This window comes from Panicum hallii, chromosome 6 (assembly GCF_002211085.1).
Source record: "Panicum hallii strain FIL2 chromosome 6, PHallii_v3.1, whole genome shotgun sequence".
NCBI classification, from domain to species: Eukaryota; Viridiplantae; Streptophyta; class Magnoliopsida; order Poales; family Poaceae; genus Panicum; species Panicum hallii.
The window spans coordinates 4,612,723-4,632,348 of NC_038047.1; the positions used below are offsets into that span (position 1 = coordinate 4,612,723).

Genomic DNA, 19,626 nt, shown 5'->3' on the forward strand with positions numbered 1-19,626 from the left:
TCTCATCACAAGGGAGAAATTTTTTTGAACTTCTACATCAAGTGCTTCTGTATTTCTTAGTCATTTACTTTGTTGATAATGCGGTGTTTAATTTCGGGGTAGTACTGGACACATCGATGTTATTTGGATTTGGAATGCAACTTCTACGCAATTTGGTTCAGCCTGATAAAAAGGAAATTTCAATGAGTTCTTACAATTTGTCAAAATTTAATTTTTTCTAAAGACCTATTTTCAAATTCAGGTTTACCAATGAACATAAAGTAGAATGTTTCAAACTGTGAGTAAGTAAAATCTGACAAAAATAAACTAGAGTAATCATCGACTTGTTTTCCAAAGTTTTAGGTGAACATTTTTTTTCTTTTGGTTGTCCTTCCGAAATCACAGGTTTTGTTACTTCTAGGTAAAACCGTTTTCTTTAACAGAGGACATGCTGCCACTGACTGTTAATATCAATAGGAATAGGTCTTTGACAGACTAGCTTCCCTAGCACTTATTCATAAAACTGAACTATGACTGTCAGTTGTTCCACACATTTGCACTGCATGGTGACCCAATATTACCATCCTGATATTTCTAGATTTTTCTCTACTGTTCATGAAATTGAGATACACTGTTGCGAAAACTATTCATTGCGTATTTTGTATGGCGATTTTATTTATTAGTCATGGTGAAAAGGAAATGTCAGGATCTCAAGAAGAAATTATATGTTGACACAATCGGAGTTTTCTGACGCCCAATCTGGAGCTCCTTCAAGAATTCACATTTTCCTCAACAATCAGAAATGAACTGCTTGGATGAAATCTATTGATGCGGTTCACTCGTAGCTCGATTTCTTTTTCATCTCTGATGATAATTCCATGTTAATTCTTGATGCATTACTGTTTAAATACTCTAGGGATACTCCATGTTCGGCATTCGTGTGCTTTCATGAACAAATCTCCCGCGAACCCAAGAAAAGGTCCACCAGTCGATTTATATTGAGACTCTCCTCTCTGATCGTCAGGTAACCTGCTGGTGCTGGATCTTATGCTAGATCTTGCTGATCTGCCTGACAGCAACGTGCAGCAACACCCTGCAGGTTGGGGCAAGAGTGACCCATCATTCGACTCTGATTTCAGATCAAAATCTTGCTTCTCCTGGCACCAGTAGTCATTGACACAGAAAAGCAGATGCTGTAGCTGTACCACTACATCCGGTCGAGGAAACGACGTCGTTTTGGGTTGCTTGCAGTCGAACTTTTCGAATTTCGGCCATATGTCAGTTTGAAATTTGGTTTGAATACCCAAAATTGGCACATGCAGTCATCTCAAGAAGCTGTTTTACCGTTTTTCTTGATAGTGTTCAGGAAAAAAAGGAGAGGCTATTTTTTCTATGTTTTTATTAGCATGTAGGAGTATTGTAACTGAAGGTGCCTAGGGACCACAGCGGCGTTGCATGGCAGCTTGGACGGCGGTGTTGCTGTCGAGCGTGTGTTGGTCTTGCGGCGACTGGCAGGCGACTGATGCCGGCCGGTAGCGAGCTGGCACAATGAATGGCGGCGGCACGTCGCCGGCGGCCATGCTGTTGGCGATTTGGCATTGAGAGCGTCGCCCGGCGATCCGTCGCTGTGCCATTTCTCTGAGGTCGAACGGCTGCTTTTCTTTCTATTTGTTTTTGTGATTCTCACCAGTCACCATCAAGAAAATGTTTATCCAAAAGGTTGAAGGTTAACCGTGCGAGTTTGGTAGTGATCTTATGATTTTTGTTCTCTCCCAGTTTACGTGGATCAATCGTTTCTGAATGAAATTCCTGCATTCCAAACATGACCTGATCATACAACACGGTGTTCTTTCAGAACAAAATTCCTATGTTCTGAACAAACTTATACATTCTATGGTTCCTAAAAGCCCATAAAATATATAGCTTCAGGAGAACGAAGTCAGGACGTATGAAGAAGGTACAAGGACCTGAACAATGGACGTGGCGACTTCCGGTGCCAAGGATTCAAGGGAGCGCTAGCTGGGTGTTTGGCCAGCCGAGCTGTCGAAGGGACACATCAACACCAGATCGCCTTGCAATCTATCATGATCCGGCTCATTCATTGCCAAAAGGTGCAAGAGAACAACCGCCTCCCGTCGCCGCGCGGCTGCCCTCGCCGCCAGGTAACCCTTTGCACTGGCAGCCAACACTCCCTCCTTGCCCTACAGTCCACAGAGCCCTGTGCACTTCCGTGAAAGTTAAGCAAAAACTGTTTAAAAAAATCTCGCAATGCCTACACGCTTGCTTCTGTTGTTTCAATACCCATGGCTGTTTAGTTGCTATTCTCTGAAGAATTTCTAGTAATTTGCCAAAAAAAAAGACAGTACAGACAAATAAATACTGCTCCTGGGGCCTTAATTAGTTTGGTACGCGTCATTTTTTGACCTGTACATGCTCACGATCATTGCTCTGTATCGAGTGTCATCTTTTCCTTTCAATATTTCAAGAACTATCAAGCAAGTTCTGTGCAAATTAAAATCGCTTGGAATACTTAGAGGAATTGTTTATCTTTTGCTAGATATGTACTCTTCCATTTTGGAAAGGAAAATGCTAGTTTGCTAAGAATACTGAACAGTCAATACGGTATTCTATGATTGAAAAAGAGAATGGTTTTATATGCAGACGAGGAAAGGGTTCTTGATTTATTTTATGATAGAAAATCATCAAACTACCATTTGTGTGATAATGAGGAAAGGTTCTGACAGATTATAAAAAGAGTAAAGTATATATATCTGTGCTTCTGGAAATAATATTCTCTGTACTGAATACTACATATATGTTGTTGGTTAAGAGCTTCTCAAATTCTTTGGAAACCAAAATGTTTGTTTGCTGGAAAATGTAAAATAATTCATGTTCTCTTCTGAATTTTTTTTGAAAGGGGCAGTAAAAAGGTTCAATTCCATCTCTTCCTTGCCCGTACACCTGCACGGTTAGAAGAGGATGCACACATAATATAATATCAAGCGTGATATGATTACATAACCCCTGAACTTTCTATTTGACATGTATGGCCATCTTCTGATTGATGGTCATTGTCTGCTTCCAGCATTCGCTCTCAGCTCATTCATTCTCCGGAAATGCCGCCTTTAGAAATTAGTGTCCTCTATATATACTCTCGTATGGACCACATCAATTTCCGTGCGCAGTAACTTGCAAAATGTGCCATGGAGCTCCGGCTATATAAACCCCCAAAGACAACCTCTTGGGAGCCAGGCACCAAGGCAAGCAAACATACAGAAATAGCCTGGCCAGATGCCCCCTTGAACACTCTTTCGATTCTTCAACCTCCAAACACAACCTCTTGGGAGCCAGCAGGCGCCAAGAGAAGCAACACTAAGCAATAGCCAGATGCCCCCTTGAGCCCTCTTTCTATTCTTCAACCCTCCTCTCTCAGCCTCTCCTACATTCTTAGGCTTATAGTAGGCCATCTCTCATCACCATAGCAAGTATGGTTCAACTCATTGGCCGAATCACAATGGAGGTTGCGCCGTCAAAGATGCCATCGATCATCAGGCGTGCTAGGCTCCCAAAGATCCTTGACACAATTATGGAGGATGACAAGGAAGCCTTGGAGTCACCAAGGGCACCTTCTCACAATGGGAGCCGCATCAAGGAAGCCGTCGACACCCCGATGTACTGCAGTGACAAGCTGGCCTTCCTTGTCCCCATGGCGAAAACCGAGTGCTTGAAGATCAAAGCCTAAGTTTGGTAGGAGAGAGATGAGGCTTGGAGCTGCATGGATAGTCTTGCTCTCCTTTTTTTTTCTGAGCATATGGCATCCTTTTCGTTTTACCTTTTGGTGGGCATAATTTCTCTGTGTAGTACGATGAGAGAGAGTTGCTCGTGTTGGGTCACTAGTGCTGTGACCTCGAATAAAAAGTTTGATCTCTTTGTTGTGTTGAAGCTACGAATAAGGTGTTTTTTGGTTTCTACCCTTCAGTGTGAAGAGAAGAAGAAAAAACATTGAATCGAAGTCTGAAACTTTTTTGGGAAAAAATGTCAGCCTTTATTACGTTTTCAAATACGACTGAGATACTTTCTAAGCTTCATCAGTGAAAGGAAAAAAACGTTACATGAATTGCTCACCAGGTCACTGTATGTAATGGTTAACATTGAGCACGGACTGAGATAATTAATCCAAAATCAAATTTTATTCAGATCCATCTGGATAGAAATTTGAAAGCTATTTAGCTAATGGGAGTGAGAGGAAATATACTAGCAGCGAGATTTCTCTATTGAGGTGTACTTTCCTAAGCTTCGTCAGTGAAAGGAAAAGACTTTTTCTAACATAAACCGCCCACTGTTAAATGACTAACTTTGAGCATGGACAGATTATAATTGACCCAAAGTCTCCTCAGCCAACCATTGAAAGTTCATGTTGGGGCACAAGTGTTGTGACCTTGAGTAAAATTTATCTATTTATTGTTGTTCAAGCTACTAAAAGGGTGCCTTTTAGTTTCTATCCTTCTATGTGAAGAGGAGATAAAAAACGGTGAATCTGAGTCCAAAACGTTTTTGAAAATTAAGAAGTCTTAGTCAGTATGTTGTTTCATGTAATACCATTGAAATATTATCTAGTAATCCTAAGTGAACGAAGAACTTTTTTCTTGCATCAATTGTTCACCAGCTCACTCCATAGAAGTGGTCAACTTTTTCAGATCCATTCATCTGCCAAATAAAGTTCAAAAGCTTTAGTTGATGAGGAAACCCAACATGGATACAAGTGGTCCAGGACTTCTCGCAGGAGGGCGAGGGCTCCGAACAGTTAATTCGTCGGAAACCCAAAATTGCCAAAGTTGAATGAATTTCTTGGCACCTTATGATTGCTGTCAACGTATGAGAAGAAGAAAAAAAAATTATCCTAAACCGATTTGTTTGGGTTTCTTTAAGTGATGGCACTGTAACTCCTATATGAATTTTGGAAGTCTTAACATCCCGGTGGTATGGACCGAAGTTGTACTACCACTTCCATAAGAAAGAAAAAAAGATTGCAGTGGGCTGTTAAAAAAGGTTGGAGAGCCCACTAAAGACTGGAGTTTTTTTTAAAAAAAGAGCTAAAAAAATTAAATTGGAAAAAAGGGATGCCGTTGATCGGGCGGGAGGCGTGGGGAGGCCCCTCCCGAGGGCCTCTTCGCGAATAAAAAAATTTTCTTATTCGCGAAGAGGCCCCTGAGGCATCCCGAGGTTCATGATGGTTATGGTTTTTTTATGGTTTTTGATGGTTATGGTTTTTGATAATTTTGATGGAATTTATGTTTTACAACTTATTTTTTGATGGTTTTGATGGAATTTATGTTTTACAAACTATTTAATGGAATTTATATTTTACAAACTATTTAAAATTCATACTTTTTTCAAATACAAGATTTATTCGCCATACTCTTTTGTATATATAAAAAAATTAGTTCAATTTTACGAAGAAGATTACGGTATCTAAAACTCGTACGAAGATGGTTAAGCGATAACGTTTTGCAACGTAGAATCCAAATATTACGATAGTACGATACATCAAGCCATTAAAAATAAAATAGTATGATAAAAAAATAGTTTAAATATACAAATGCCAAGTCACAGTTATAATTACAAACACACATAATGATATGTTAAAAGTCAATGCGGCAAATATTACAAATACACATAATGGTCTGTTAAAATTACAAATACACATCCAGGTCTGATATAAATTCAACGCGGCAAATATTACACATGAGCAAACAACGTTCAAATAAAATTACAACTAAACGATGCCTGATGTCGTAGTAGCACTCGATCGGCGATGTCTCCCACTCCTTGATGCAACAGGAGGTCTTCCATCTGTAGCATTACCTGTAGGGCCAGCTTCAGCAGAACTAGACCCAGCATCACTGTTCAACGTTCATACGTGTGTCTACTCTGGTTACATGCACTGCAGCGCTGTATTCTCGTACGGAGCTCTGACTCATCCATGTCATTACGAATACGCCGTGTCTGACGGCGCTCTCTCTTAACCCGAGCTGTTCTCGGGTCTAGAATATAGATCACAGGATTCGCTGCCTCAGTGAACGATCCAAGCATACGGAACCCATAGATCTCATACTGCCAGGTGCTGGCAATTGTCTCCTTCTTGAAGAAATGGGAAACATATATATCGATAGGATATTCAATATCCGCACAAGCAGCCATTACATGAGAATAAGGTATGTGCAGCAACTTTAGCCTCATGCATGAGCAACAATAAGTACCATCAAACTTGAGGATGCACTGCTTTACAGGAGTCTGACGTCTCATGCCACGTTGTGCTCTGTCTTTGGAAGCTACCTCAAACTTGAGCTCCTGTGTACCACGTTGCCATACATAGTGTAGCTGGGCGCTAGCTGCCTTTTTGGTCATATAATCTGTCATCATTCTCCCTATCTTTCAGGATCTTGCATGTATATCTGATTTTTAGTGAACCGATCCCTAAAGTAATTGGTACACCCGCGGACGATGAATTCCACAATTGCAACCAGTGGAAGCCCACGAACACCTCGCATCACCCAATTGTAAACCTCGGCGAAGTTGGTGGTCATTATGCCGTACCTTGCACCATCAGTATCATAAAGCAATACCCACTTCTCCTTCGGTTCATTCTCAATCCATTCAGAAAAGGTTTTCACTGCTGACCCAGACCTTCTGCGAGTACGTGCAGTATCTGTTGGCAAAGGATACAAAGCCTCTGCTTCGTCCTGTGCGGTTCTGGTTTTTGCTGCGTCCTCGCTTCTTTTCTTCCCGGTCAGTTCATCAAGTTTCTGCCACTGCAATCCCAAGGCACGCTGGATCCCTCATCTACGACAAGATGACTAAAGTCGCTGCTTACCCATTCTTCAAGCACATCCTCATCATCATCAGACGAATCAGCATTCATTGCTTCATCCAATTCACGTTCTTCGTCTTGCAGCTGTTCAACAATAAGGGGTATGTTCTCCCCCTCATCAGCCACGCATTGAGGTGCTGCGGTGCCACCTGCCTCAATGTTTGGCTCCTCAATTTCTTCATCAACATTTTCATCCCCTGGAGCAGCTTCAATGTTTATCAACGGCTTCTGGTGCACACTGGCAAGGAGTACCAGTGGCCATTGCCATGACTTGTATTTTGCAATGCATCAGCTCCCAGATCAAAGCGTGAGTGGTACGATTTATGACGCACTGAATACTCGCAGTGTGTGTCTCCTGATTAATTCTTAATCCGCTCATTAACCAGTTACATAGGGATTCAAATGTCCTCTCGTGCGGTCTGGTAATTCTTCTGACCGCACAGTTGAATTCACTTAAATCTACCCCATTCGGTCCATAAATCACATTTCCTTCTCCGTAATATATACTGAAAGTATCCTTCTCGGAAGACATATCTGTCAATCATTAATAAACTAGTTATACTACATATTAATACACAACGATCCTAACTTTCAGCGATTCCTAAATTATATTTTCCACATTCTAAACTATTCAGAATATAAATTATACGAAAAACAATTGAAAATACTAAAAACTATTCAAAATATAACTACCCCAAGAAATATTCCCTAGATTATAGTTATTTTCAAGTAATTATACGATTAGAATGAGAATATACCTCCAAACCGACGTGTGAACAGGGCTTCGCCACTTCCTCTTCTTCCTTCCTCTCCTTCCTTTCTTTTTTCTTTTTTGATTTTTGCTGAATAAAATGGGAATTTAGGGCCAGGTGGGGGCTTATATAGCGTGGGGGGACCTCCCGCCCGTCGGGGCGGGATGCCCCTCCGCACTGTAGGGCCGTACTTCCTGCCCGTTGGGTGGGCGGGACGCCCCCGCGCCTGCGTCAGGGGCCTCTTCGTAAATAAGAAAAAAAATTTATTCGCAAAAAGGCCCTCGGAAGGGGCCTGCAAAAAGTTTTGGAACCTCCCGCCCGTTGGATGGGCGGGAGATCCCCGGCCCCACGCCTTCCGCCCGTTGATCGGGCAGGAGATACCCATTTTCCGAAATCTTTCGAATCGGCACCCCTTTTTCAAATTTAAACTTTTTTAGCCTTTTTTTAAAAAAAGTCCTAAAGACTGAGACTGGATTTGTTACTTCTCCCAATGAGGCTGAAAAGGGCCTATGGGCCTCTTTCCGCGGAAAGTGACACAACCCTGGAGCCCGGGGCTTCTTGGTATGTTATCAGTATATTGGATATTTCCCGAGGCTGATAATTTTTCGATCCCAGTGTGTAACAGGTAAAGTATCCTCTATCCATATATTCTTCATCAGCAAACCCATCCATACTTCCTGCTCCTGCATGAACGGCTGCTGCTGAACCTGATAAATAGGGGTAGGTTCATGTGATTCAGCGTGGAGGCGTCATGATTTCTCCATCCCTGTAAGCTTCCTGACAGGCAATCCCCATGCCTTTACAATAGCATAATGGTTGCAGGCTACGGGTAGCAGCTAGGGGTTAATTTTTAGGGTCAGTTTGCATCACCCAATTAAACTTTAGTCTCTGTCACATCGAATATTTGATACTAATTAGTAGTATTAAATTTAGACTAATTATAAAACTAATTGCACAGATGGAGGCTAATTCGCGAGACGAATCCATTAAGCCCAATTAGTCCATGATTTGATCATATTATGCTACAGCAAACATGTGCTAATAATTGATTAATTAGTCTTAATAGATTCATCTCGTGAATTAGTCTTCATTTATACAATTAGTTTTATAATTAGTCTATATTTAATACTTCTAATTGATGTTCAAAGTGACGGGAGTCAAGTTCAGTCACTCGGATCTAAACATGCCCCTAGCTTGCTCTTTGGAGGAGACACTTGGCACCAACTGTTAGGTGCATCAGAATGGAGGTAGCTGGTTGGCATCACTGTCACAGTCTGATTGTTTCTGGTGTGCAAATAGTAACCTTGCCAACACGCAGGTCAGCACGTTTTCTTTATTTTGCTGAACAATGTTGTTCTTTCCTATCTCGAAACCCTGAATGAATAAATACTAGGATACCCATGTTCAGCAAAGAAACAATGCATGATTAGTCTTTCTGCTGCCTTTGGCTCTCACAAGACGGATTGTCAGGACAAAGCACAAAATTTTATTTCATCTGATATGAAGATTGTCAACTACCAATAAAGCTGTAACGCATAGGGCCTGATTGGTTGCCTGGCTAACTCCTAGCCAGGCTTCCCAGAGCAGCGGATGTTTAGTTGCCTTTAAGCGCAGGCTCTACCAGAGGGGGCGTTAGCCAGGCTTGCTGGAAACGTGAAGATCGAGCGTTTCCACGGAGCCAAGCTCCGTTGATGCATCTTCTCGATTTAACTCACCTCCTAATCTCTCTCACGGCACACTCGAGTTGAGCTCTGCATGCGGCGGCGCGGAGCTTGCCCGCCCGAGGCCGTTGCAGCTCGTCCGCGGGGCTGCCGCTGGCGCCGCACTCCCACTTGCGTTGCGCGCGTAGTTCCCGCCTGCGCCGCCAGGCGGAGCTCACCCGTGGTCGCCGTTGCTTCTGTGCTCTTCCTCTTCCTCCGTAGTTTCCTTAGAAATTGATCTCTTCACGGGTTGATTTGCGCTTCCAATTGCACTTGCTCACTGATATGAAGAGCAATAGAAGTGATTTAAGACAAATCAATCACACATGGGTGAGGAGGCCGTGGACGAGTACGAACCACACCTTCTGTGCGGCGGCAAGGATGAGTGGACGATGCAGTTGGAGACGGGCCTCCCGGGTGCCGACAAGCTAACTCAGCTACTGGTCGCCGTGCAGCTCGACGGACCGCGCACGGCGTCGTATGGCTCACCGCCTGCAAATCAGAGAAGAGAGGAAAATCATAGAAGGGAGGAGGTGAAGGACAGCAACAGCTCACCGCTCACAAAGAAGAGGTAACGCCACCTACAAGTACAACGAAACTAAACACAACAAAATCAAGCCGGGCTCCACGAATACATGTAACCAAACATGAGCAAATGTACTAGTGAAGCTAGGCTTAGGCTGATCTGGCTCCAAATTCTAGCCAGGCTAGGATTAGTCAATGAACCAAACAGTCAACCTGGTGTAGACCCATGCGAGATAGAGCGCCGTGGAAGGGAGCTTGCGCGTGTCTTGCGTCTGGGTCCTTAACGGAGTAGGCTATATCCAAATGAGCTCCTTCACTCGTTCCTCCGCTCTTGGACGTTTGTCCACACCACACGTATACTGAGCAAGGATGTAGTACAAGTTACGAGTAAATATCAACGCGAAATGATCAAATTCATACACGTATTGAATGATATGGTATAATCGAATATTTTATTTCAAATCGTTTAACTAGAGATAGTGGTATTCTAACGAAACAATGAAATTTAATATTCACAATGGATAAACATCGTGAAACATTATTCCTAGAAGAAGCCATAAGTACTCCCCTAGTTCCAAATTATAGATAGTTTTAATTTTATTTACGTTCATAGTTTTGCAATGTATCAAGATACACACTGTATCGAAATGCATAATAAAATCTATGTATCAAAAAAGCCAAAATAATTACTTATTCATAGCGTACTATTATTTGTTCGTCATGCTTAATCTTCTCATTCGTGCAAAACACATATTTGTTCCAGCGATTCAAGCATGTGTTTGCAGTAATAAAAATAATAATTCAGTAATAAAAATATTTTTTAAAGATAAAATTTAAAATATAGTCAAGTGCGATCTTATTCAAGATCTTATCATAACGGTTCAACCGAAATTTAGTTCGGATGTTCGGTTTGAAATTTATGGATTTTTTTAGTTTCGCGCACTCTTGTATACGAGGTGATGTTATTTAGTGTGTACTATTCCTGTATGCATGACCCTATTCCCATTCTTAATTTGAACAGCCGACAGCCCAATTAGCTATCATTGTCTTATTTATTTGTGATCCACCACTCTTTAGGTGACAACTGGCGGATTTGTAGCCTCTGGCGATATATAACCCCACCCCGTATTTAGCCACGCCCGCAACCACCCCACGATGCCAGCCCTCAGATGCCCGCCACGTGTCGCGCTCCGGCTTCCTCGTCGTCCCCGCCCGCGGCCCGCGGTCACGCGTCCCGCAAACGGACTGGTATTAAATGCGCCCCCGCTCTCCCACCTCCTCATCCCCGACCCCAACTCACCCCCGCGAGAGCCCAAGGCCCGCGAAGCGACTGATGTGTCGGGGGCAGTGAGGATCGCGCGCTGCCGCAGCCGGCAATGACCTCCGCGGTGCTCGCCGGCCGGAATGAGGTCCACCACCCGCACCCGCACCACCGCCACTGGGGCGGCGCCCGCGTCCCCCTCGTGCCCAAGCCGTCGTCCAACCCTAACCCTAGGCGCCACCGCGCGGCCCCAGCGAATCCGATCCCCGGCGGCCCGCCAACGCCGCCACGGGCCGTCCCAGCGGCGCCGGAGCCGGAGCCTTCATCCTCGGGGCACGTCAAGTTCAGGCCGTCGGAGATGACCCCCGCCGAGGCGCGTCAGCTCCGGGCGCGGCTCGCCGGTGAGCTCGGCCGCGTCCGCGCGCTCCTCTCCCGCGTCGACACGTGGCAGGACGGCCAGCGCCGCCGCCGTGCGGCCGCGGACCCTGGGCCGGAGCAGCAGCAGCCGCCACCGCGCGCGCGCTGCGAATCCCCTCCCCCGCCGCCTGCGCTGGTGGAGGCGATGCAGAAGCGGTGCGCCGAGATCCTGATGCGGCTGCGCAAGTCGAAGAACAGCGTGTGGTTCAACTCCCCCGTCGACGTCGAGGGCCTCAAGCTGCACGACTACCACGCCATCATCCGGAGCCCCATGGATCTCGGCACCGTCAAGCAGAACCTCGCCGCCGGCCGGTACCCCTCGCACGAGGCGTTTGCCAACGACGTCCGTCTCACCTTCAACAACGCGGTGCGGTACAACCCGCCCGACCACCACGTGCACAGGTACGCCGGCAGCCTCCTCGCCACGTTCGAGGGGCTGTACAGGGAGGCCGTCTCGTGGTTCGAGCAGCAGCGCCAGCCTGCTGTCGAGCCGCCAATGCCGCTGGATTTGTTGCCGCCGCCGCAGCAACCGGTCTCTGTGCCAGTGCAGGCGCCCCCTAGGATGGGGGCTGGGAGGAGGCCCAAGCCCAAGGCGAGGGAGCTAAACAAGAGGGGGATGGACGAGGAGGAGAAGCAGAAGCTGAGGGTGGAGGTCGAGAACCTGCCGGAGGAGAAGATGGTGAACGTGCTGCAGATTGTGCAGAAGAGGAATAGTGATCCGGCACTGACAGGCGAGGTTGTGGAGCTTGATTTCGACGAGCTGGATACTGAGACCCTGTGGGAGCTTGATCGATTCGTGGTCAACTGGAGGAGGGCGCTAAAGAAGAGCCAGCGGAATTCCGTGATGAATGGTGATGCTGCTGCTGTGATGAATGGGGACGCCATTGATGTGACTGTTGTTCCAGATGAGGATGACATGGTGCAGGTGGATGCCAACCCACCCATGATGGTTGAAACCGGAGATTCGGTATGGCCTGCGGAAGCAACATGGCTGGTTTTTCTTCTGAATCCGTGGCGTCTGCATTGTGGTCTAGTGCTGATCCTGTTTCTGTTGCTTATTCCAGGAGACTGACATGCCGGAGAAGAGAGCAGCGGAGCCGGACATGGCTGATGAGTATGTGGATATCGGCGATGAGATGCCGACGGTGAACTACCAGTCGGTGGAAATCGAGAAGGATGCCCAAGTGGGTAGCAGCTCAAGCGGGTCTGGAAGTGGCTCATCTTCATCCAGTGGTATGCATGGTGGGAGTAGATGAGTAGTATCACCCCAACTGCTGATTTGTCAATGATTTGTCAATTGAGTAGCCGTTTAATTCATTATGATTGCTTGCAGATTCCGACTCGGATTCCGATTCTGATGGGGACGATGCTCGCTCCCCTAATTAACTAGGTGGTGCTCCTTTCCCTGACGGTAGGATTAGCGGTTTTGAGTAGGCGACTGAGGTGCCTTTTTTGGTGAGGAATGGTATCGTAAATTGAAGGGCTAGCTCTTGTTCATACAGATCACTGTGAGGTGTGTTTGTGTGTATGTGGAGGCAGCTTAGGTTGTTGGTATTACCTAGTAAGTGGATAGTTTAGATGCATGTTTGGGTAGATGGGGAGACTCCTACAACTGTTGTGAAGAAGGGAGTATGTTCCGGAACAAAGAGGAAAGGTAGGAATGCCTTGGCGTTTCATCAAAATTCTCTTGCTTTCTTTGTAGTATAATTCTGTTCCTGCATTTGCTGTTCAATTGTGCGCCTGCATAAATACATCTCACCAATGTTGATTGACATTACAAAACCATATTAGGAAGCATAAGTGGTTAATTTTGTGTCGTACCAAGTTAACGGGTATTATTGTTGCATTGTGGAGCACTTGGACAAAATTGTTAGAGCATCTCCAAGAGTTCCCCAATAATCTTTTTCTAATAACGGGTGTTGTATTGAGAGATCTCCCAGTAGCAGGATTATTGGAGAGTTGCTTTTGCAGTCAATGAATCTTTTCCAATAAGACATTATTTTCTATATCTCTATGCACACGTACATGAACACTCTAGATACTTCCCTAAAAGGCTAAAACCGTCGTAACTGATGGTGACGATCCGAACCATCTCTGCGCATGATCCAGTGCGGCTGGCCCCACATCGGCTCCACCTCACCGACGTCGAGCCTCAGCCGCCCCATGCACTCCAGCCTCGTCAGGTCAGCGAAGCCGACGTCGTACGCGACGGCCAGGCGCCCGCACGGGCTCGCCACCCTGTTGGCGAGGATCACGTACACGTGGTTCGCCAGCGCCCCCGCCAGGCCGGCGGCGACGGTGAACGCGTGCGCGCCGTCGACGAACACCGCGCGGTCGCCGATATCGTGCGCCCGCGCCCACCGCCGGCCACCGCCCCTGTACGCCCGCGCGCGGTACGCCTCGGTGAACAGCACCCCGCGGCTGTTCCCGGCGCGGTGCACCAGGAGGACCGCGTCGCCGGCCGAGGAGGGCGCCAGGTACGCGGCGTCGATGTCGCGCGGGCCCGCCGGCGCCGGGATCGTGGCGCTGGCGCGCAGCGTGTCGGCGTCGACGACCGTGGTCTCCAGCGTGCGCAGCTCGAGGAGGAAGAAGCGCCCGCCGCGGTAGTTGACGGTCATGGGCGAGCCGCGCGCCGACTGGTGCACCGGCGTCCACTCGCCGCCGCCGCCGCCGTGCGCGCGGAAGAAGGCGGTGTCGCCGCGCGCCACCATGACGCCGCGCGGGGACCAGTCCCACGCGAGCCCGTCGTCGGTGGCCGGGGCGCGGCGCGGGCGGGGCTCGTCGTCGGGGTGGTAGCCCACCGGCTCCCTCTCCGAGAACGGGACGGGCAGGTCCGGCAGCGGCGTGCGCGCGCCGGTGAAGGGGTCGACGAGGTGGCACGGGTGCCTGTAGCATACGTCCGTGGCCAGCACCGTCCCGCCGTACGGGGACGGCACGAGCCGGCGCCCGGGCACCGGAGGCATCGGCCGTGGGTCGTCGAGCATGCGCATCTCGGCGAGGGAGAAGAGCCTGTACCCGTGCTCCGACGCGAACGCGAGGCACGGGAGCGTGGACGCCATCTCCTCCTCGCGGTCGAGCTCCGTCCTCGGCTCGCCTGGAGACACCGTCGCCGTCACATCTTCGTCGTCGGCGTCGTCCTCCGGCGTCGACGACGATCTGCGCGGTTGTCTTTCCGGGGACGGGGGAAGCAAGAGGAGGGAACGGAGCGCTGCTTTGTACCTGTCGTGGTCCGCCGTCGCCGGAGGCGAGATTCCACAGACGTACTTGCTGAACCTGTCAGATAGCTTCGCGAACATCGCGGCGGCGGCCATGGAGTCAGTGATCACCGGCCAACCCAAACACGACATTGGTATAACAAAAGGAAATTTGGCCGAGTACGAGTTGACTATATTTTTTATATAACACGATTTGAGATGATTCTGGACTTCTGGTGTTGTAATCGGCAATCCAACGTCTATAACAAACATATAGGAAGTCGATTTACCAGATGGAATTTGATACCAACACAAGTACAAGTAGGGATGGAAAACGTACATAACACATAACACATTCATTAGTTTTAAAACAAAAACCATGTAAAAACATCCAAATCCGATCCAAGTCCAATACAAATTGCCTGACATCCACTGGCGGAACTGACAGAAAAATTAAAGGGGGCCACACATAAATAAGCGTATGCAATAATCAATTTCATCCTCAAACTTTCAGCCGAAACTCAACTTCGTCCCTAAGCTTCCAAAAGGACCAGTTCAGTTCTTAAACTTCTCTATCCGGTTCAATTTAATCTTTCATCCTACATAGCATGCCATGTTGGCATGCTTCTCACATATAGTCAACTATGATTCATAAAAAAATTAATATTACCTTAAATTTAATCATTATAAAAGTTTCGCCTTGACAAAACTAAAATGATGTACAATTTTTAAGGAAGGGAGTTGATCCTGAATATATTTATTACTCCTTCCATCCCAAAAAATAAGTCATTCTAGATTCAAAATTTATCAAAAAACAAGTCATCTTACCTTATTTTTCAAGAATCAATTAGTGCCAAATATGAGTAATAAATAGGGGCAAACATAGTTATTTTACCTTCTTGTTAATTTGTCCTAAAATTCCTAGGATGACTTATTTTTTGGGACGGAGGGAGTATGCACGTACAAAAATTTCTTTTTGTTAAAATAAATTCATGTAGACACAAGTTAAATTTTTGTTGCGCCATCTTTAAGTATGTGTGAACCAATATATGTTGCTACTAAAAAAATAGAAACACTTAGCTGCTGATATGTCATGCTAACATGGCAAGACACGTAGAATGATGAGCTGCATGAAAAAAGTTGAGAACTGAAACGGTTATTTTGAAAGTTTAGGAACGAAATTGACACTTAATTAAAAGTTCGAGAACGAAATCATCTATTCCGCAAAAGAAACACGTCTTTCTTTTTAGTTTTGCATTGGTTTTCTATATGAAAGATCCCTAGATGTCGCCTAGATGGGGTTGAATAGGCGTTTCTAAAAATTTCAACAAAAATAATAGCGAACGGTAGAAAATTGGCTTAGCCTGTTCAAGTCGGCTCAGCCTAGTTACACTAGGCTCAGCCTCTTTGAACCGGTTCAGCTGGTTTGCAAACGCAGATTTGAATTACCACGCTAATTTAACCAATGAAAATTGAATCTAAGAGTTACCATAGCCTTGTAGAGGTATAAACTTATAGATCCATGGACAACCTGCAATCAAAACACTCAAAATAAGTAGATCAGGTTATGAACTTTAAAAGCCAATTAGAACAAGGATACGAACATGAAGAACACAAGAACAAGCAAATCGAGAGTGGAGACATGTTGATTTGTTTACCGACGTTCGGCTACTTTCAGGGAAGCACCTGCATCTCCTTTGAGGAACTCGTTGGGTTTGAGTCTTTTTCAACTCGGTCCCTTGAGCTCAGTCTATTTCAACCGCTTCTCATTTCACTATCTTGATCTCTTCCCTTGCGGAGGCGAGATTGATGCCTTCACAAATTTCCCGTGGCTTACCACAAACTTGGGAGCTCGTCGGGCAACACCTAACCATCTAGAAGGATTCACCTTCAAGAGTAACAAATGCTTCACGAATTGCTTGATGAAGTCCACAAGTGCTAAGGATGGGAATGGCTCACTCTTACTTTCAATCACCCAAACTTTCACCCTCTCAACCCAACTCACAAGATATCTTAAGGAAACTCACAAAGAGGGAGTGGCGAGAGCTCTAATGGCTTCTAGAAGTGTGTTTTTCGTGTTAGAGTAAGCTGCCAAAGAAGAAAGGGGTGAGGGGTATAAATATCCAACTCCCCGAAACTAGCCGTTGTAGTAGAAAGTCGGTTGAACCTCCCAAGGCCGGTTGAGCCGGCTTGGGTCCTCGGACAATTTTCAAAAACCCTCGAGGCCAAGTCGGTTGAGATGGTATAACAAGGTTGAGCCGGGTCAACTAGGTTGAGCTGGGTTGCGTAGCTGAGCTGGGTTTTAACTAAAACCTGAGGGCTCAAGTAGGTTGAGCCGGGTTAGGCCGGCTGAGCTGGTTTTGAACTAAAACCCAAGCACACAACTCGGCTGAGCCTTTTAAACCGGTTGAGCCAAGTTGGCAGCACAATACCAAAATAAAATGGTCATAACTTCTCACTCCGAAGTCTGATTTAGGTGATTTTGGACTCTATGAAAAGCTTATTCAGAGGCTATCTAACCCAACCAAAATCAAGCACCAAGACCCCCAAATGCATATGTTGTGCCGTGTGTTTTTCTCAAGTTAGCACTTGGGTTTTGTTAATTTGAGCACCGAGACTAGTCAAACCATTCAATGCCACATCCCTCTTGATAGAGCGGCATATCTATACTCAAGATCAAAGATAAATGCTAATTCAACCACTTGAGCTTGAATAACTTGAACCTTGCAACTTTTCTTCTTTCACATCATTAGGGTGCAATCTTTCTTGTCTCTTGAGCATATCATCCTTGAAGTAGTGACTCGTGATTCCTCAATAAATATGATCAACAAACAACTTGATATCCACAAGCCACTTTGATTCATCATGACTCAACAATGATTTGATGCTTTGCAGCATGACACTTCTCATGGTCTTGATTGGTTTCTCGGCATTTGACCAATACTTGCTACTTCACCTAGCATCGGTTTCTTGGCGCCAAGCCATTAGCTTGCCCTTCACCATTGCTTAGTTCCTCGTAATCAAGATATTGCAAATCCTTCACCATCTTGCCATCTTAAGCGACACATAACATTACATCACAATAAAAACTTATTGAATTCCATTTCTGTGGTATGAACCTTTACTTTGGAATATACTTTCATATCAATATTGTGAGTAAGCAAACTTCTATCTTGACTTTTCTTGAAACTCCATGTACTTGGTCAACTATCTTCTTTATGATTAAAGATAACCATCCATGTGACCAAGTAAACTACCATTAAAAATCCCTTGTATTCACCATTACTCTTGATCACTTATATCGTCACATCAATATGCACTAATGCATTCTATCCACAATGTAATCTTCACTTCATATATTAATGTTGTGACCAAATAAATTTCCATATGTATTTTTCTTGATCACTTTTCTTCTCAGCATTTTAACCTTAATCAATCTTTATGCAAGTCAACAACTAATGAGACCATACAATTTGCACTTGCATCGATATCTCTTTTGCTTACACCAATCTTTATTTGTTACATCTTTACTTTTGCATACTTCATATAAAATGAGCTTGACTTTGACCTTTACAACAAAAGCCTATCCAAAACTCAACAAGCTCATTAGTTCTTTAATTGTTCATGTCATTCAACCACCAAAATTCACAAAGGGCCTAGATGCACTTTGATTAAAAAATTAATCTAATTTTATCAATAAATTATATAATACATATTGGTTTTTTAATTGTTAGGGGGCCATGGCCCCTGCCAACACCCCTCGATTCCGCCACTGCTGATATCCAATCCAATTTAATACTTTCAAATACAAGTCCATGTATGTTGATCCAATAAAAAAATTGAAAAATAATATACGTGAGGTCAAGTGAAATAAGTTCTCTCCATAAGTAGTAATTTTCATCATACTCCCTCCATCCTAAATTATTAGTTGTTTTGGTTTTTCTAGATTGTATATATTATGTCTAGATGCATAGAACGTATTTAGAAAAAACCAAAACGACTAATAATTTGAGATGGACGCTGCAATGGCCAATGGATACATACATTCCCTTTGTGGCACAAATAGTTGTATATAAATTTTTTTTATCTACTCAGATAAGTAACGAACGACGCAACTTCGTTGTCTTCCTATGGCCCTTACCTTTCCAATGATTTTCGAATCCACTAAAGGTAGTTTGTTTTTGCTAGTGCAGTTGCGTGCATCAAATACAGTTATTTTCCGTTTAACCAAATTACACGTCATCAAGCAAATAAGGGGAGACATGGGAAAATGGGGCACACGAAAAATGTAGTCAAGTTAATCAGATACCATTCAACTAGTGTTGTAAGAAAACTAATCCTTAGCCAATACTTGAGATTTGTTTGGTAGGGCTCCGTCTCTTGAGTTTGGATCATCTGGTGAAGCATTTTTTTTGTTAGGTTGAAAAAACGAACATTTGGTAGAATGGACGTTTTCTACTTCTTTTTTCATGAATGTGCACGAGGTCACATGACATGTCCAAGGTAGTTTACGGCCTGAGAGATCCATATAGATAGCATGTCCAGCCACATTGTTTAGTGGGCTTTACAACCGTACGTTTTGCATTTTAGCTCTTTTTTGAAAAAAAATTCACATGTAGATTCCTAGAGAACGTATTCCCGAATTTGGGTTCTAGGGTCGGCGCCATGACTCACAGCGCTGAGGTAATACGTCTCAATGCTGTGAGCCATGGCGCTGAGGTTCCAGCCCCCGTTAAACGTGGCGCCGACGTGGCATGGACTTCGGCGCCATAGACCATGGCGCTAGTTGGGTGCCGAGATCTGTGGCGTTGAGCTCGGCGGCATGGTACGTGGTGCCGAGTCTGCTTGCAAAATTCCACCCTTCATTTCTTCTGCTCGAGTCTTCTTCCATTTGTTCTAAGTTCGTCTCAGTTTTTCTCTCTTTACT

General features: G+C 45.2%; 2 protein-coding genes across 2 annotated transcripts; one reads left to right on the forward strand and one right to left on the reverse strand.

The window, feature by feature from the left end:
- Positions 1-11,124: 11,124 nt before the first annotated feature.
- LOC112897581 (transcription factor GTE7-like) lies at positions 11,125-13,317 on the forward strand. The gene is made up of 3 exons (XM_025965916.1): positions 11,125-12,472; positions 12,570-12,738; positions 12,839-13,317. The coding sequence occupies exons 1-3, from the start codon at positions 11,204-11,206 to the stop codon at positions 12,889-12,891; spliced, it is 1,491 nt and encodes a 496-aa protein (XP_025821701.1). The 5' UTR covers positions 11,125-11,203; the 3' UTR covers positions 12,892-13,317.
- Positions 13,318-13,539: 222 nt separating this feature from the next.
- LOC112897582 lies at positions 13,540-14,844 on the reverse strand. The gene has a single exon (XM_025965917.1). It carries the CDS (start codon positions 14,814-14,816, stop codon positions 13,560-13,562), a length of 1,257 nt encoding a protein of 418 aa, XP_025821702.1. The 5' UTR covers positions 14,817-14,844; the 3' UTR covers positions 13,540-13,559.
- Positions 14,845-19,626: the final 4,782 nt, after the last annotated feature.